Here is a 17,270-nt window from a genome sequence, read left to right on the forward strand (position 1 = left end):
TCATCTTCAGGCATTGCAGTTGGGCATTGTGTAGTCTTTTTCTAGCATTCGCCTTACAATGGCTCCGAATATCATTCGCTCATCATTTAAATTATCCTCTCCCGGTAGTGCTACCAAAATTAACACGTGACACTTTGTGCTGGTGACATCCCACCTACGGGGGCATTTTTTTCGTCTGAGGCTTGGATAGCTCTCCTTACAACTCTGCTGGTGCTGCTCGACTGTGGGTGGGCGATCGCTGCCATACATGTCGGCGCAAACTGTGGCCGTTTATAATATATTCCTTTGGTCGTCTTGCAAATTGCAACATTTTGTATAAAGTGATCCCTTAAGGGGGCTAGGACGTCAAACGGACCGACTTGGAGCAGGAGAGGCACAACAGGAAAATTTTCACTGTGTATACCTTTACCAAAAATTCATAAAACTTTGTCAACATGACCAGGAAGTATGCAGAATTCACACTCATAGCAATGGAAGTTCGAAAACATAACGAAGTAATTTTTTTTACATGTGAAATTACATCATTTTTTTCACTTTATAATGGCAGTTGCTATAGGTACACTTTTCTTCATAAATAAGAGAGATTCTTCGATGAATTCTGCACAGCATACAAACCATACTTAAAGGTAGAATGAGATTTTCACTCTAGCGGAGTGTGCGCTGATCTGAAACTTCCTGGCGGAATAAAACTGTGTGCTGACCGATACTCGGACTCGGGACCTTTGCCTTTCGCGGGCAAGTGCTCTACTGACTGAGCTACCCAAGCGCGACTCACGCCCCGTCCTCACAGCTTCACTTGTGCCAGCACCTCGTCTTCTACTTTCCAAGCTTTACAGAAGCTCTCCTGCGAACCTGAAGAACTAGCACTCCTGAAAGAAAGGATATTGCGGAGACATTGCTTAGCCACAGACTGGGGGATGTTTTCAGAATGAGATTTTCACTCTGCAGTGGAGTGTGCACTGATATGAAACTTCCTGGCAAATTAAAACTGTGTGCCGGACCGAGACTCGAACTCGGGACCTTTGCTCAGACGGTAGAGCACTTGTCCGCGAAAGGCAAAGGTCCCAAGTCCGAGTCTCGGTCCGGCACACAGTTTTAATCTGCCAGGAAGTTTCATACTTAAAGGTGTATGAAACTCTAGAATTTTCGAAATCTATTAAAACTGTGGTAAAAATTGTGGTTGTTAACTATAAAATTTGTGTTTTTCGTAAACATGAAGTTTAAAATATAAGAGTTCATTAGTTTTTTCATAAATTAAATAAATTCTAGAGTTTCATACTCCTGTGAGTATGGTGCAAAATTCATCGAAGTATCCCTCTAACTTATGAAGAAAAGTGTACGTATAGCAACAAATGAAGCCAGTAGTAAGTGAAAAAAATGATGAAATTTCACACGTAAATAAATTTGTTTTGTTATGTTTTCCAACTTCCACTGGAATGAGTGGTGATGCTGACAAAATTTTAGGAATTTGTTTGTAAAAGTATAGACACTGGAAATTAAATTGTCCTATGATGCTTCTTCTGCTCCAAGTCGGACCGTTTGACGTCCTACCCCCCCCTTAAAGTTAGACATTTATTGTATACTAATAGCAACAAAGTAGGGTACGTATGTGAAAGAAAAATACTGATTACCTGAAATGGGAGGCAGTAGAGTTACAGTAGTAACCTCCTCTCGCTGTTGTGCCGAGAGAGTTGGCTGGGGTGGCCGAGCGGTTCTGGGCACTACAGTCCGGAACCGCGCGGCTGCTACAGTCGCAGGTTCGAATCCTGCCTAGGGCATGGATGTGTGCCATGTCCTTAGTTTAGTTAGGTTTAAGTAGTTCTAACTTTTAGAGGACTGGTGACGTCAGATGTTAAGTCCCATAGTGCTCAGAGCCATCTGAACCATTCTGTGTCGGCAGAGCGAGCGGCTGCAGCTGTCGGCGTACAGCAGCGCCTGGGCGGACGCCTCGCCTCGCTTCCGGAAGGAGCTGCGGATCTTCCTGTGCCGCAGCCAGCGGCCGCTCATCCTCACCGCCAGCAAGTTCTGCGCCATCTCCAGGCAGACATTCCTGCGGGTCAGTCGACTTTTGTACTTTGCTAACGTTCCTTACAATGTCTGTACCACCGTACCGATTCTGTGCTGCATCAATTAGTACGACGGTACAATTGTATCATGTTGCGTTGTCGTAGAGGACGACGATGGTTAAAATCAACACCAGGCCAGCCAGATTTACTTTCACTGTGGGTTCCGTAAATCAAGTAAAACAAATGCCGGAATGGTTTCTTTTGCACGAACGCGGCCAATTCCTTTCTCCATATTTCCACTTTCCAATAGCATGCTGTGTTTGTAACGTCTTTCTCGTCGATACGCTGATAATTTCTGATCTTATACCTTTCCTCCATCCACAATTCTATTTTCTCTTACCGTTCTTTCCATAAATAGATATAACTGACGAAATAACATTAATAATTGTCCTGCATTACCTTGAATTATCATTCACACATGTACATCTGTTTTCATGGGCTAAACACTACGTGATTGCAGTGGCTATTCAACTCGTGTATAAAACTTAAGGATGAAAATACACTACTTGCCATTAAAATTGCTACACCAAGAAAAAATTCAGATGATAAACGGGTATTCATTAGACGAATATATTATACTAGAAGTGACATGTGATTACATTTTCAAGCAATTTGGGTGCATGCATCCGGAGAAAACAGTACCCAGAACAACCACCTCTGGCCGTAATAACGGGCTTTAAACGCTTGAGCATTGAGTCAAACAGAGCTTGGATGGCGTGCACATGTACAGCTGCCCGTGTAGCTTCAACACGATACCACAGTTCATCAAGGGTAGTGACTGGCGTATTGTCACGAGCCAGTAGCTCTGCCACCATTGACCAGACGTTTTCAGTTGGTGACAGATCTGGAGACTGTGTTTGCTAGGGCAGCAGTCAAACATTTTCTGTATCCAGAAAGGCCCGCACAGGACCTGCAACATGCGGTTGCGCATTATCCCGCTGAAATGTAGGGTTTCGAAGGGAATCAAGGGTAGCGCCACAGGTCGTAACACATCTGAAATGTAACGTCCACTGTTCAAACTGCCGTCAATGCGAAGGAGAGGTGACCGAGACGTGTAACCACTGGCACCCCATACTATCACACAGAGTGATTCGCCAGTATGGCGATGACGAATTCACGCTTCCTATGTGCGTTCGCCGCGATGTCGCCAAACACGGATGCGACTATCATGATGCTGTAAACAGAACTTGGAGTCATCCGAAAAAATTACGTTTTGCCGTTCGTGCACCCAAGTTCGGTAGTCCATGCTGCTGCATACCTCATCGAATGGTTCGTGCAGATGGTTCTTGTGTTGCAACCGTCCCCACCTGTTGACTCAGGGATCGAGACGTAGCTGCACGATCCGTTACAGCCATGCGGATAAGATGCCTGTCATCTCGACTGCTAGTGATACGAGGCCGTTGGGATCCAGCACGGCGTTCCGTAATACCCTCCTGGACCCACCGATTCCATATTCTGCCAACAGTCATTGGATCTCGACCAAAGCGGGCAGCAGTGTCCTGATAAGATAAACCGCAATGGCGATAGGCCACAATCCGACCTTTATCAAAGTCGGAAACGTGATGGTACGCATTTCTCCTCCTTACACGAGGTATCACAACAATTTTTCACCAGTCGACGTCGATCAACTGCTGTTTGTGTATGAGAAATCGGTTGGAAACTTTCCTCATGTCAGCGCGTTGTATTTCTCGCCACCGGCGCCAGCCTTGTGTGAATTCTCTGAAAAGCTAATCATTTGAATATCTCAGCATCTTATTCCTGTCGGTTAAATTTCGCGCCTGTAGCACGTCATCTTCATGGTGTAGCAATTTTAATGACCAGTAGTGTAACTTTTTCATGATGTCTCACTGTCAAGAAACATAGTGCGATGAAACTTACACCAACGATTACAATTTAATAAACAAGCAATAACGAAATACGCAATTGAACGAGCAGAAATGACACTTTTGTCAAAGACAATAACTGTTCTGAACTCACTGCGATTTATGATGGTCCTCTGAACGTTACAAAAGGTGGGACGTGTTTCCTAGCAGGATCTATGATCAAAGCGTACTCTAATGTGCGTCCATGCTGCCCGCAAGATTGACAGTGGGCTATCGTGGCAGGATGTTCCATTCCTCCATCCAGTTCAAATGACAACTGCTGGATGGTCTTTCGTGAATTAACGATCTTATCTCAAGGTCGCTGATGATTTCTGGTGTCATATTACACAGGCTAACACTTGCACTATATCTATATTCAAGGTCACCTCACACTCCCGTCCTCTGGGGAAATAATCAAGGTCATACACACCTGCACTATCCACACACCTTGGCAAGTGCTGTTCAAGATCATGATGTAACTTGATATTGGTCATATGACATAATACTAGCTGGAAATGTCTAGTGTTGTGGGACTACATTAAAAAGCTGGGAAATCCTTAAATGTCTAGTGTTGTGGGACTACATTAAAAAGCTGGGAAATCCTTTCCTTCACCCGACGCCTCCCACCCCCCTCCTGGACCGATAAGATTTGTGATCCCATTCTCCCTCATCATCTTTTACAAGAAGTTCAGTTGTATAGGCCTCTTGATTTGAGGCCTGTCCTTCATGGGGAAGGATTAGGATTTGCTGCAAACAATAATAATGTAGTGGTACGGTATGGAAATAGTAACAATGGTGTAACACATTAACTAATTGTTCCTTATAAACAATTTTCTTTTTTGCAATAAAATTTTTATGCAGTAATTAGTTGCTGTTCGTCAACAAACTTATTCCTTTATTTACAAAGCTACTTCTTTCTGTAACATACAAACACAGTGTGTTGTTCCACAAATCTGTCTTTCATGTACAACAATTTACCACTTTGGCGAGGTTTTGCAATTTGTTTTACACATATTCATTGGTTTTATTTATGAAGTTATTATTTTTACTGGTGACTTACGACTATCTGCGACATTACACTGAATCCAGATGGACTTAAATACTTCGTTTCCCACTTATTTCTATTTAGAATATTTACGTTTTCTTTCTACATACAGCATTTAGGTGAACTCATCGTCTAGAGATAGGGTCTTTGACTAGTAATCAAACTATCCTCGGTCCCGTGTTCAAACACGCGACTGCTTAAGTTTCGATTAATAATCGGGATTGGCGACTGAAGACGTCCGGTATAAGAAGTCACCCTTATTCTGCCGACGGCGTTGCCTAAATGGGCGGAGGAGCGGACGAAGGTGCAGGTCACTCTCTTGCCCTTGGGGTGGGAAACTACCCCTAAAGGTGAAAAACCAGCAATGATCAACGGCATGAGGATACTGGAATGGAAACCACTGCATTAAAGATAAGTAACGTGTATTCACACAACATGTGGTGTGTGATTCCCAAATAGGCGCCCATTCGGATCTCCTTAGGGGACTGCCAATGGGAAGGGGAACATGAGATAAAGATTGAATAACCAACGCAAGGATAAAGTTCTACCAGTCGGGGGTGTAAAGTCAGAAGCTTGAACCTGTTAGGGAAACTAGAAAATCTGAAAAAGGAAATGCAAAGACACAATCTAGATACAGTAGGGGTCAGTGAAGTGAAATGGAAAAAATACAAGGATTTCTGGTAGGGTGAGCTAATATCGACAGAAAACGGCGCGAACCGCGACAAGACGCCTTAGGCGGCACGACCATCGAGCGAAACAGGAACTATCAGCATCAGGCGAAAACAAATTGCACACACACAAATATATACAAAATTTAAGGACAAATTTGGTGTGCTGTTTATTACACAATGTAAGCAGTATATGCATACATAGTGCGCAATCAGGCATGCATACTAACAAACACACAACTATGACAAACGCTTCATCCAATTATTCTGTACATACTACCTCATACGTCTACTATTTTCAAACAAATGTACAGCCACACACTCAATCACTCAATGAATAGTGTGCATATGGGAAGGTGCAGAGCTCATCTCCACAGATGAACCATTTATCGTCATGACACGAGAGCCGTTTTTCGTCAGCGGTGCAGGAAGTACCTCATGGCCTCACGACTACAAGTTACCTGGCACACCATATGCGGAGCGGCGCCAGTGCCCTTGAGCAGGCATCTATTCTAACCCTCAATGCTGAGCACCTTCGAGGCCGCACGATTCTCACTCTTAGCTGCCCTCAGGGTGGCGCCCGCATCTGGTACGATATGAGTACATTGTCGAGTTGAGTCCCACAAACTCCACAATATGTGAACCATTTTCCTCGTCGTTCATTTGGCCGATAACCTTCTTGTTTCGTGTGTTATTCCAAAAACATCGCATATCAAGACGTGTCAGGTCAGTCGTGATCATAGCTATTAACTTCGTATTGATCACACCCTTTCACCTAATAGGTGAAAATATCTGTGTCGATGGAAAGCTACTTTGGATCGAAGAAATTTTGTTTCACAAACTCGTTCTGGAAATGGTACATGTGGCGTCTGGAGAGGTCTAAAACACACACACCGATATAGACAGGTTTTGTGAACTGCACTTAAACCTTGGGCATCTCCACAGTGACAAATCCTTCACTTAAGATGGTGAACTGTATAAAACTCAGCATGGCGATGTAATCTCTTGCGCCATAACGTCCATCACACAGGTAAACTAAATAAACTTTGAGATATTCTCCAACATTTTACAAAGCTTCAGCAGGAGCACTATGATTTCCTTATTACATGTTCTAGCAGGTGAAATCAAGGAATATTGCTTTTGAAAATTTCTAAGATACTTACTGAAAGACATCGTAGTTTCAATGGTGTAGACTATTACTTTTTTCCTACACACTTTACACCATTACTATGTGATATTTCACAGAGATTTAACCTGCAGACTCGAATGTTTGAAACTGACATGTTTCTTGTTATGTATTACTCCTGCTACAAACATAATGTGAATGCATAGTGCCACGGTGATGTGACTCCTATTAAACTGCATGGTCTTCGTTGTAAAAAGGGAAATAATAAGTGATTCTATTCTAAACATTGTGTTTAAAAATTGTATTAAAATGTGTGTAGGTCACAGTGGCCTAGGGAATATCTGGTAATGTATGGGATGTTATTAACTAAGCCAGAGTAGATACATCTTTTCAAGAACTTGTGTTTCATGTTATGGTGAGATAGATGAGTCTCGCTCCATCTGTTTGTTACTGTGATATGCTCCCCGAGGAAGGCTGGTTATCAGGGCCGAATAAGCAGCAAGCCTGTGGCTATTATTGTATGTCTGTATCGGACACTTGTGCACAAGTGTTAACACAATGGCACTGGCAGCAGTACCAGAGGTGGCGGCGCAACAGAGATGCTGGTGAAAGCACCAGTAGCGCTGGCGGAGGTAGTGGTGGCGGCAGCAAAGGTGGCGGTAGTGGTGGCACTTGAGCACACTGACGTTTGATACGAAGCTATATACGTACTTTTACAGGTAAATTACAGAGGATGTGGGGTGTATGTGAAATAACAATTTTGTAAGATACACATTGTGATTTGTTTATTTTTTATGTAAAAATTTCATTTTGTACTGGCAGCACAAAAGTCTGTACACAGCTGTCATCTGTATGCCTTAAAATCACCTTGTACCCTCTATGGTCCAATAGGCAGCGTTCACTGCATAGGAATTCCTTCAGTGAACTAAGTATCTACGGAGTTGACAGTTTCTGCACTTACACACCTGGCACAAATGGAATGAAGGTGTTGATACACCACTTCACCTGGTACATATACTACTTTTGCTCAAACAGTCAACACACTCATAGGCAACTACTTTTCACTTAGGGATGCTAATCGCACAACCTTCTGTGCCAATCCTTGTAGTACAATACTGAATGTTTTAACTACATGGTTGTGTCCTATTATGTTAATTCCAGCACTGCCTGATTAGATGCTCTACTATTGACACCTTATGGCCATAAATATGAACGTCTATTGTAGTATGTGATAGATCACATTTTTCTGCCATCTGCCATCTTTTTCTTTATATACCCCATAATATTGCACAAATAGTCCCCCTTTTGTCATGAATATTGCCCTCTGGTACCAATGTATTATGTGTTTTCTACTTCAACCAACACAACAAAGTCGTTAGCTGATGATACATCCCCATTTACACATTTAGACCGACTTGCTGTCCCATTATAAGTGCTGGTGATTCGTACTGCTTTTGAGGAACTTGCCTGCATGTTGGTGGACTGTGATAGTGGCTGCTACTGAGTATACAGCCGTGATACAGTATAATTGAACACCAGCTCCAATAAATAAGGAAGACCATCCATGGGACTCTGCTTCTGTGTGAGTGTGGCTAATAGTGTGTAGTAGTTCTTTAACTACGACAACAGAGGCGCGTTTGCTTCCTGGAACAATAACAAACCATACTTTTAATGGAGTATATATTTATTAATAACAGTATTAAAATTAATTATAATGATATTAGACATTTGCGTTCATATCTAACAGTTGTATTGTTCTTATAACTGGGGGAGCTTGCTGTTTCTTCTTGGTTCTTCATCCTTTTACTATGAAGATCAGACCTCAAATGAGGAGGCTCAGGTGGCTGGATTAATAATATAATAAAGAGGAGATTCGTTTGCATTTGGCACAGCCTTCGCATTGGTGGCTGACCTTGAATATAAGTCACCCAGTAGTGTAACATGCCACCGAAAGCTAACCTGGCGCCAGAAGAGACCCTTAGATAAGTTTGTTATCTTCTGCTAGTAGTATTGATAAACGACTGTCGAGGTATTATGGCGTGGAGATATTTCCATAGCAACTGCCATCCTCCAACAAATATTTCTTTATATCTAATTGAGAAGCAAAATACTAACTTTCATAAATTTAGCTTTAAATTTTTTTCAATATAACGAAATATTTTCTTATAAATTTTCATCCCCTACTGCACTTCCCTAGCGGCTGACTTTCCAGAAATATTGAAACACGTATGATTTATTTCTATTTCTAAGCTAGAAGTCAAATACCAACTGTCGGAGACGTAGCCTTAAAAGTCCTTTTGTAGTGCTTTAGGAACTATTCATTTTCAAACGAACTTTCACCCACTATTTTACCATCTTGTGTTAGAATTTCCAAATATGCTGAAATATGTGTTTTTTTATTTTCTGACTGAGAAACGAAATACCAATTTCTGTAGTTCTAGCTTCAAAATTCTCTTAAGAATAGCATACTTCCAAAAAGCCTTTCATCCCCTATTTCATTCCCTTAGGAATGGAATTTCTGACAATCCCTTCTTAAACGACGCCTACAGTATAAGATCCACACACTTTCCAAATTTCAAGTTTCTATCCTTAGTGGTTTGGGGTGAGCGGTGATGAGTCAGTGAATCGGTCTGAGCCATTTGAGGGGTTGAATTTTCAAAACAATGAAATACTTTTTTTTCATCTCTAACCAAGAAGCCAACACCAATTTCCAAAAAGTTAGCTTTAAAAATACTTTGGCAATGAAATATTTCTATAAAACGTTACATACCCAATTCACACCCATAGGGCTTGCATTTCCAGAAACAATGACATGTGTATGTTTTATTATTTCTAACAGGGAAACCAAATACAAGTTTTTAATAGATTTATCCTCAAAAATGCTTGCACAATGAAATATTTTCATCTCCTGGTGCACCTCATATTGGGTTGAACTTACAAAAAAAATTGAAACACGTATTTCTTTATTTGTAACCGAGAAGTCAAACACCATTGTTTATAGATGTACATTTATAAATACTTTAGCAATTCTTCAATAAAGAATATTTTCAAACAAAATCTTTCAAGCACTATTTCACACCCACAGTGTTAAATTTCCAAAGACGATGAAACATGTATTTCTTTATTGCTGACCTAGAAACCAAATACCAATTTTCGTAGGTGTAGCTTCAAAATTGCCTTAATAGCGAATTGTTTTTGAAAACGTGATCCCCTAATTCAAACTGAAGAGTTGAAAGTTTGAAAAATCCCTTCTTGAACGACGCCTACAGTATAAAATCCACACCTTCCCCAAAATTCAAGTTTCTATCGTTAGCGGTTTTGGCTGGGCAGCAAAGAGTCAGTCAGTCAGGACATTGTCTTTTATATGTAGAGAATGTTCCATTGTCTCTTACATTAGAGAATTGTAGAAAGGCATATATATTTACAAATCCACATGCAACACAACCTGTCTACTTGAATTAAATAATCTGTTCACTAAACATTTTTGTCATCTATATAACGTGTTTCATAAGACAACCACTTTAATTAAAAGTTATTTTCATTAGCAGTATGAGGTTACATATAATTACAAGCGCTGGATCTATTGTACTGCGTTGGCAGCGGTGTTTGTGCTAGAAATACAATTAATATTTCGGGTAATTTTTTGTATCAGCCGTAGATGACATATGGCTGTTTACTCTCCGTCTTATTACCCATGTTCACTGAAAGATACGTCATGTCTTCTACCCAACGACTGATAGCTCTTTCACATGACTTAAAGGACAGTTTAATCTGCCACAATCATTACCATGTTAACAATTACGTACCTTTAGTATCGCCGATGTTACTTCTTCTTTCTTCTTGCATGTGATTAACCAAATGATTTCTTTTGCAGCTGATGAACGCCTCCTATTCGTACTTCGCGCTGCTGAATCAGCTGAGCTCCGAATAACTGAGGTCGTGGTGCCTCAATTACATCAATCTTTTTTGGAAATGTAATGGAATATCGTCAGGTTATGATTATCAGATAATTGTCTGCCTCAAAACTTTATCTGGGTTTAGGGGTTCTGCCACTGTTTGCCCGTCACAACCACAGAAGAAATACGCGCCATGAAGGATACAATGCTATTAAAACACTGATATGAGATTGTTTAAATAATCTGCACTAATTATTAAATTGATCATATTGTTTTACATTAGGTCAAATCACGTGCCTTACACTTCGCCGGGTTATACGTTTAGCGACAAAATTATATATGTCATGTTTGTGCCGTCATAAATGACAACGCTACCCCACGGCATTAATTTACAACTACCATAATAGTTTACTGATAATTCCAGCAGAAGATTTCGCTCTTAGAACTGAATACCATAATTGAGTATGTGATAAATTCTACCACAGACTTTCACCCAATGGACTTCATAGAATTCGGTTTAGAGATAAGTAATGCAACGGCTAATAACTTACGTATCTTTATAATATATGAGACAATATATGAGTAAATTACTTTGACTGTGTAGCTTATAACTACTTAGGTTGTTACTTTTACAATAGTACAAACAATAAAGGAAGACAACAAGTAATGAGAAAAGCAGCACACATTCAGCCTATGTAACCCTTTATTGTCCACTACCTTCAAAGCTTTTAATGCAATGTGACACTTCTTCCGCTTCAGATAAAGACGTGTCATTTGATTCCCCTATGTTTGTGTACTATGGAATGTCAAAGGAACGTCACTCACAGAAAAACTGTGGAGACATTCATCCTGTAAGACATCGTTTGATTCTGCTTTATTTAACCCAAACATGGTTCAGCACTTTCTGTATTAACTTCAGTGGATTTAATTTATTTTCTTTCTCACGTGATGCTATGAGATATGTGTGATAGTAGTTTTATATCATCCAAGGATTCTACAATTATTATGGCTTATTTTGTGCTCTACCTTCGAATTCCTTTTTTCACGAATTTAAAAACCTTTTTTTGCTATTGCCAGTCTTAATTGTTACATTTTCCTCTGGTATATTTTATAAAAATACAATTTTTCAGTAAAATTTCGGGTGACGTGTTGGATGTCTGTATCTTGCTGCTGCGTTATTTATGCGAAGCTTTGTGCCATCTTCAGAATACACCTTAAGATTACCAGAAGTTTCTTTGCCGAAATTCCGCGACAGTAAGTTAGAAACATACATAGTCCGTCCAAAATTTGGTGGAACAATCTGCACGCTGGGAAAGATTTAAACTTCGCGAACTTGAGTTTACCTGAAAAATACAGCATGGTCCATTGATCGTGACCGGGCCACATATCTCACGAAATAAGCATCAAACGAAAAAACTACAAAGAACGAAACTTATCTAGCTTGAAGGGGGAAACCAGATGGCGCTATGGTTGGGCCGCTAGATGGCGCTGCCACAGGTCAAACGGATATCAACTTTGTTTTTTAAAATAGGAACCCCAATTTTTATTACATATTCGTGCAGTACGTAAAGAAATATGAATGTTTTAGTTGGACCACGTTTTTCGTTCGTTATAGGTTTTTCGTTTGACGCTTATTTCGTGAGATATTCGGCCCGCTCACGATCAATGGACCACCCTGTATATCAGATGCGTGTGTAACAGCTAAAAGCAGTAACAGTAAAAAATTTAATGTTTTAATTTCTCAGAATCAAAGTGATGAAATCTACAGCATTAATAAAGTAAATCTTGACGAGTAGCAGAGTGTATGGTAGATACAAAGCAACCATGATACATAACTGAGAGCATTATGTGAAAAAGGTAGATAAAACACGCTGAAGGTACCACAGAAAGCGCTGCAGCTTGTTTGAGTTAAAGTAATTAAATGGTGTCTTGCATAAGGCATCATTTCTCTCAAATCTCTCTTAGCACGCATGGAAAGCAAGAAGCGCCGCAAAATCCAGAAGATTACGTAATTGCAGGGTATGTTCCCATTCACTGCATGATCGCCTGACAAGGCTCCCCTCCAGCACGTCTGTACTATGGTTGGTCGGCACTCTGTTCTGTGGATACCAGTATCAAGTGTGTGAAAGGACAGTAAGCCTCACAGAGCTTTCAGGCTCTGAGGCACGTGCCGTTTTCCAAACAGGCATTTTCTTAAAGTCGAAATTTTATGTTCACTTTTGTAATTGTATTTTATATGTGCTTTGCATACGACCAGTCTATAGTTTAAAATTCTCTGCACCATTCTTAGATCTGTAATGTGCCTCCCAGGTTTGCTTTGAAAGTGACGCATTCACTTAGCAGCTTCAGTCCGTTTTGCAAAAGATAAACTAGCGACAGAATTTGCAAACCACTGTAGCCTATGAAGCTATAATTACCGAAACTATCAGTTTCTGCTTTGTTGATAAATTTTACAAGCACTCTTAGTAGAACAAAGAAATATAGCCCTAGATTAACTTTTTTTCTTTTTTTTTTATCATCAGCATCAGCCTTCTGACAGGTTCGACGCGGCCCGCCACGAATTCCTTTCCTATGCCAACCTCTTTATATCAGAGCAGCACTTGCAATCCACGCCCTCAACCGTTTACTGCACATATTCTCATCTCCGTCTCCCTCTACAGTTTTTGCCCTCTGCAGCTCCCTCTGGTACCATGGAAGTCTTCGCTTATGCCCTAACAAATATCCTATCATCATGACCCATCTCCTGGTCAGTGTTTTACATATATTCCTTTTCTCTCCGTTTCTGCGAGGATCTTCTTCATTCCTTGCTCTATTAGTCAACCTAATTTTCAACATTCTCCTCTAGGAGCTTCAGTTCTCTTTTGCTCGGGTTTTCCCACAGTCCATGTCTCACTACCATACAATGCTGTACCGCAAACGTACATACCCATAAATTTTATCCTCAGATTAAGGCCTAGTAGATTTCTGTTGGTCAGGAATACCCCTTTTGCCAGTGCTACTCTGTTTTTGATGTCCACCTTGCTCCGTCCGTCATTGGTTACGTTGCCGCCTACGTATCAGAATTCCTTAACTTCATCTACTTCGTAATCATCAATCCTGATGTAAATCTTTTCGCTGTTCTTATTCCTGCTGTTTCTCATTACATTCGTCTTCCTTCGATTTACTTTCAGTCCATATTATGTACTCATTAGACAGTTCATTCTATTCAATAGATCATGTAATTATTCTTCACTTTCACTCAGGATAGCACTGTCGTATAGCTGGTACCCATTCACCTTGAATTTTAATCCCACTCCTCTATCTTTCTGTTATTTCCGTCATTGGTTCCTCGATGTACAGATTGAATAGTAGGGGCGAAAGACTACATTCTTGTCTTACACTCTTTTAGGTTAGTTAGGTTTAAGTAGTTTTCAGTTCTTGGGGATTGATGACCTCAGAAGGTAAGTCCCATAGTGCTCAGAGCCATTTGAACCATCTTGGCTCTTATACGCAGTGTATATTACCCGGTCTCTCCCTGTAGCTTACCCCTATTTTACTCAGAATTTTGAACGTTTTACACCAGTTTACATTGTAGAATGCTTCTTTCAGGTCGACAAATCCTATGAACCGTCTCTTCATTTTTCTTTTGTCTTGCTTCCATTATCTACCGCAACGACAGAATTGCCTATATGGTGCCTTTGCGTGTCATAACACCAAACTGATCGACATCTACTACATCGTCAGTTTTCTTTTCCATTCTGTATATAACTCTTGTCAGAAACTTGGATGCATGAGCTGTTAAGCTGATTGAGCGATAAGTCTCACGCTTGTCAGATCTTACGCTTCAATATTGTGTGGATGATATTTTTACAAAAGTCTGATGGTATGTTGTCAGACTCATATTTTTTGCACTCCAACGTAAATAACAGCTTTGTTGCCACTTCCAGTCATTTCAGAAATTCTGATGGAATGTTATCTATCCCTTCTGCCTTATTTGTTCTTAAGATATCTCGTAATCTCCGGTTCTAATACTGGATCCCCTATCTCCTCTAAGTCAACTCCTATTTCTTCTTCTATCACATCAGACAAATCTTCCCCTCATAGAGTCTTTCAATATACTCTTTCCACTTACCCTCTCGGGATGGTTCCTTTGAAGGGGCACGGCCGACTTCCTTCCCCGTCCTTCCCTAATCCGATGAGACCGATGACCTCGCAGTTTGATCTCTTCCCCCAAACAACCCAACCCAACTTATCCGCTCTCTCCTCTACGTTTAATTGTGGCTGGCCTTTGTGGCCGAACGGTTCTGGTGCTTCAGTCTGGAAGCGCGCGACCGCTATGGTCGCAGGTTCGAATCCTGCCTCGGGCATGGATGTGTGTGATGTCCTTAGGTTAGTTAGATTTAAGTAGTTCTAAGTTCTAGGGGACTGATGACCTCAGAAGTCCCATAATGCCCAGGGCCATTTGAACCATTTAAAAGTGCACTTACCGTCGCACTCTTTGTGTTACCAGCCTTGCTTTCTTGTAACCCAAGGTTGCTCTCACTTTCCTATACGCTGAGTCAGTCCTTCCGACAATCATTTCTTTTTCGAGTTCTCCGTTTCCTGGAGCCATTTCATCTTAGCTTACGTGTACTTCCCATTTATTTCATTCCTCATGACTTGTATTTCTGCATCCCTGAATGTTCTTGAATATTTTTGTTTCTTCTTTCGACGATCAACTGAAGCATTCTCCTGTTACCCACGGTTTCTTCGCAGTCACTTTCTTTGTACCCATGTTTTTCTTTCCAACTTCTGTGATTGCCTTTCATTTTTTTAGAGATGTCTATTCCTCTTCAACTGCACTGCCTACTGACGTATTCCGAACTGCTGTGTCTATAGCCTTAGAGAACTTCAAGCGCAACTCGTCATTCCTTAGTACTTCCGCATCCCATTTCTTTGCGTACTGATTCTTCCTGACTGACTCTTAAATTTTAGCCTGTTCTCCATTGTGATCTGAGTATACATCGGCTTCTGGTTGCGCCTTAAAATCTAGTACCTGAGTTCGGGATCTCTGTCTGACCATGATATAATCTAACTGAAACTTTCCCGTATCACCAAGCCTTTGTCAAGTACACCTGCTCCTCTGTGATTCTTGAGCAGAGTATACGCCGTTACTAGCTGAAATTTGTTACAGAATTCAATTAGTCTTTCTCCTCTTTCATTCGTTGTGCCAAACCCATATTCTCCTGTAACCGTTCCTTCTACTCCTTCCCCTACAACTGCATTCCAGTCCCCAATGACTTAAGTTTTCCTCTTCCTTTACTGATGTATTACTCTTTCAATACCCTCGTATACTTTCTCTCTCTCTCTTCATCTTCAGCTTCCGGCGTCGGCATGTATACCTGAACAACCCTTGTCGATGCTGGTTTGCTGTCTATTCTGATAAGAACAACCCTATCACTGAACTGCTCGCAGTAAAACAGTCTCTGCGCTACCTTCCTATTCATAACTTATGCTACTCCCTTAATACCATTTTCTGCTGCTGTTGATATTACCCAATGCTCATCTGACCAAAAATCCCAGTCTTATTTCCATTTCACCTCCCTGACCCCTACCGCATCTAGATTGATCCTTTGCATTTCCCTTGTCAGATTTTCTAGCTCCCTAACACGTTCAGTATTCTGACATTCCACGTCATGACTCGTAGAACGTTATCCTTCGGTTGGTTATTCAGCCTTTTTATCATGGGCGCCTCCCCCTTGGCAGTCTGCTCCCGGAGATTCGAATGGGGCACTATTCCGGAGTCTTTTGCCAATGGAGGGCTCTTCGTGACACTTTTGCAATTACAGGCCACATATCCTGTGGATACAGGTTACGTGTCTTTACTGCAGTGGTTTCCATTGCCTTCTTCATCCTCATCCCGCAAGTCTTCTGCCGCCAACGCTCATTATTAATCAAAATTTTAGCAGTGGCGTGTTTCGAACCCGGGACCGAGGACGCTACCCATAGACTGACGGTAGTTATAACTAATATAAAGAAGTTTAACGTAACAGATAGAGAATAATGTATATATGAGGCAAATATGTTACAGCTAGACAACACAGAAAGCGGTGGGGGTTGGGGGGGGGGTGGTATTGATAGTAACATGCTGTAGCAAAACACATTCGAATTCAAACAAACTACTTCATTTAAACAAGGAGAAAATTTCACAAGAGTAAAATATACAAGACGAGAGCAGCTCATACCTCTAACACCCATGCGTATAACTTACCAAAGAACGCTAGTGGCACAGTTTGCTAAACATCAATACAACAATTTAATGGTACCAATTTTAAGTAACACTTTCAATTTACTATTAAAATTTGAGAAAATCAACTGTGGACTGAAGTGAACGGTGAGGCAGCTATTCCCAAGAACACTTACTGTTGCTATTTTAGAAAAAGCAACTGCTGGCAGGATTTAGAAAACGATACAATGAGTTAACGGCAACTACACAACAGACATGAAGAAAGCAAATATTGTCATAATTTAATAATCATTGCTAAGGAGCAAAGTAGAAACTGCCCATCATATGTTATAACTCACAGAAACCAACTGGTGGGAGAATTTAGTAAAAAAGATCTACTGAGTTAACGGCGTCTGCCCGCCA

General features: G+C 40.9%; 1 protein-coding gene across 1 annotated transcript in view; it reads left to right on the forward strand.

Annotated features, from left to right (window-relative positions):
- The window catches only part of LOC126267866 (odorant receptor Or2-like), a 64,435-nt gene extending 53,737 nt beyond the window's left edge, over positions 1-10,698 (forward strand). The window contains exons 6-7 of the mRNA XM_049973175.1: positions 1,901-2,056; positions 10,642-10,698. Coding sequence (XP_049829132.1) covers positions 1,901-2,056; positions 10,642-10,698 — 213 coding nt within the window. The remainder of the gene's footprint in view (positions 1-1,900; positions 2,057-10,641) is intronic.
- The last annotated feature ends 6,572 nt before the right edge of the window (positions 10,699-17,270 follow it).

This window comes from Schistocerca gregaria, chromosome 4 (assembly GCF_023897955.1).
Source record: "Schistocerca gregaria isolate iqSchGreg1 chromosome 4, iqSchGreg1.2, whole genome shotgun sequence".
Taxonomy (NCBI): Eukaryota; Metazoa; Arthropoda; class Insecta; order Orthoptera; family Acrididae; genus Schistocerca; species Schistocerca gregaria.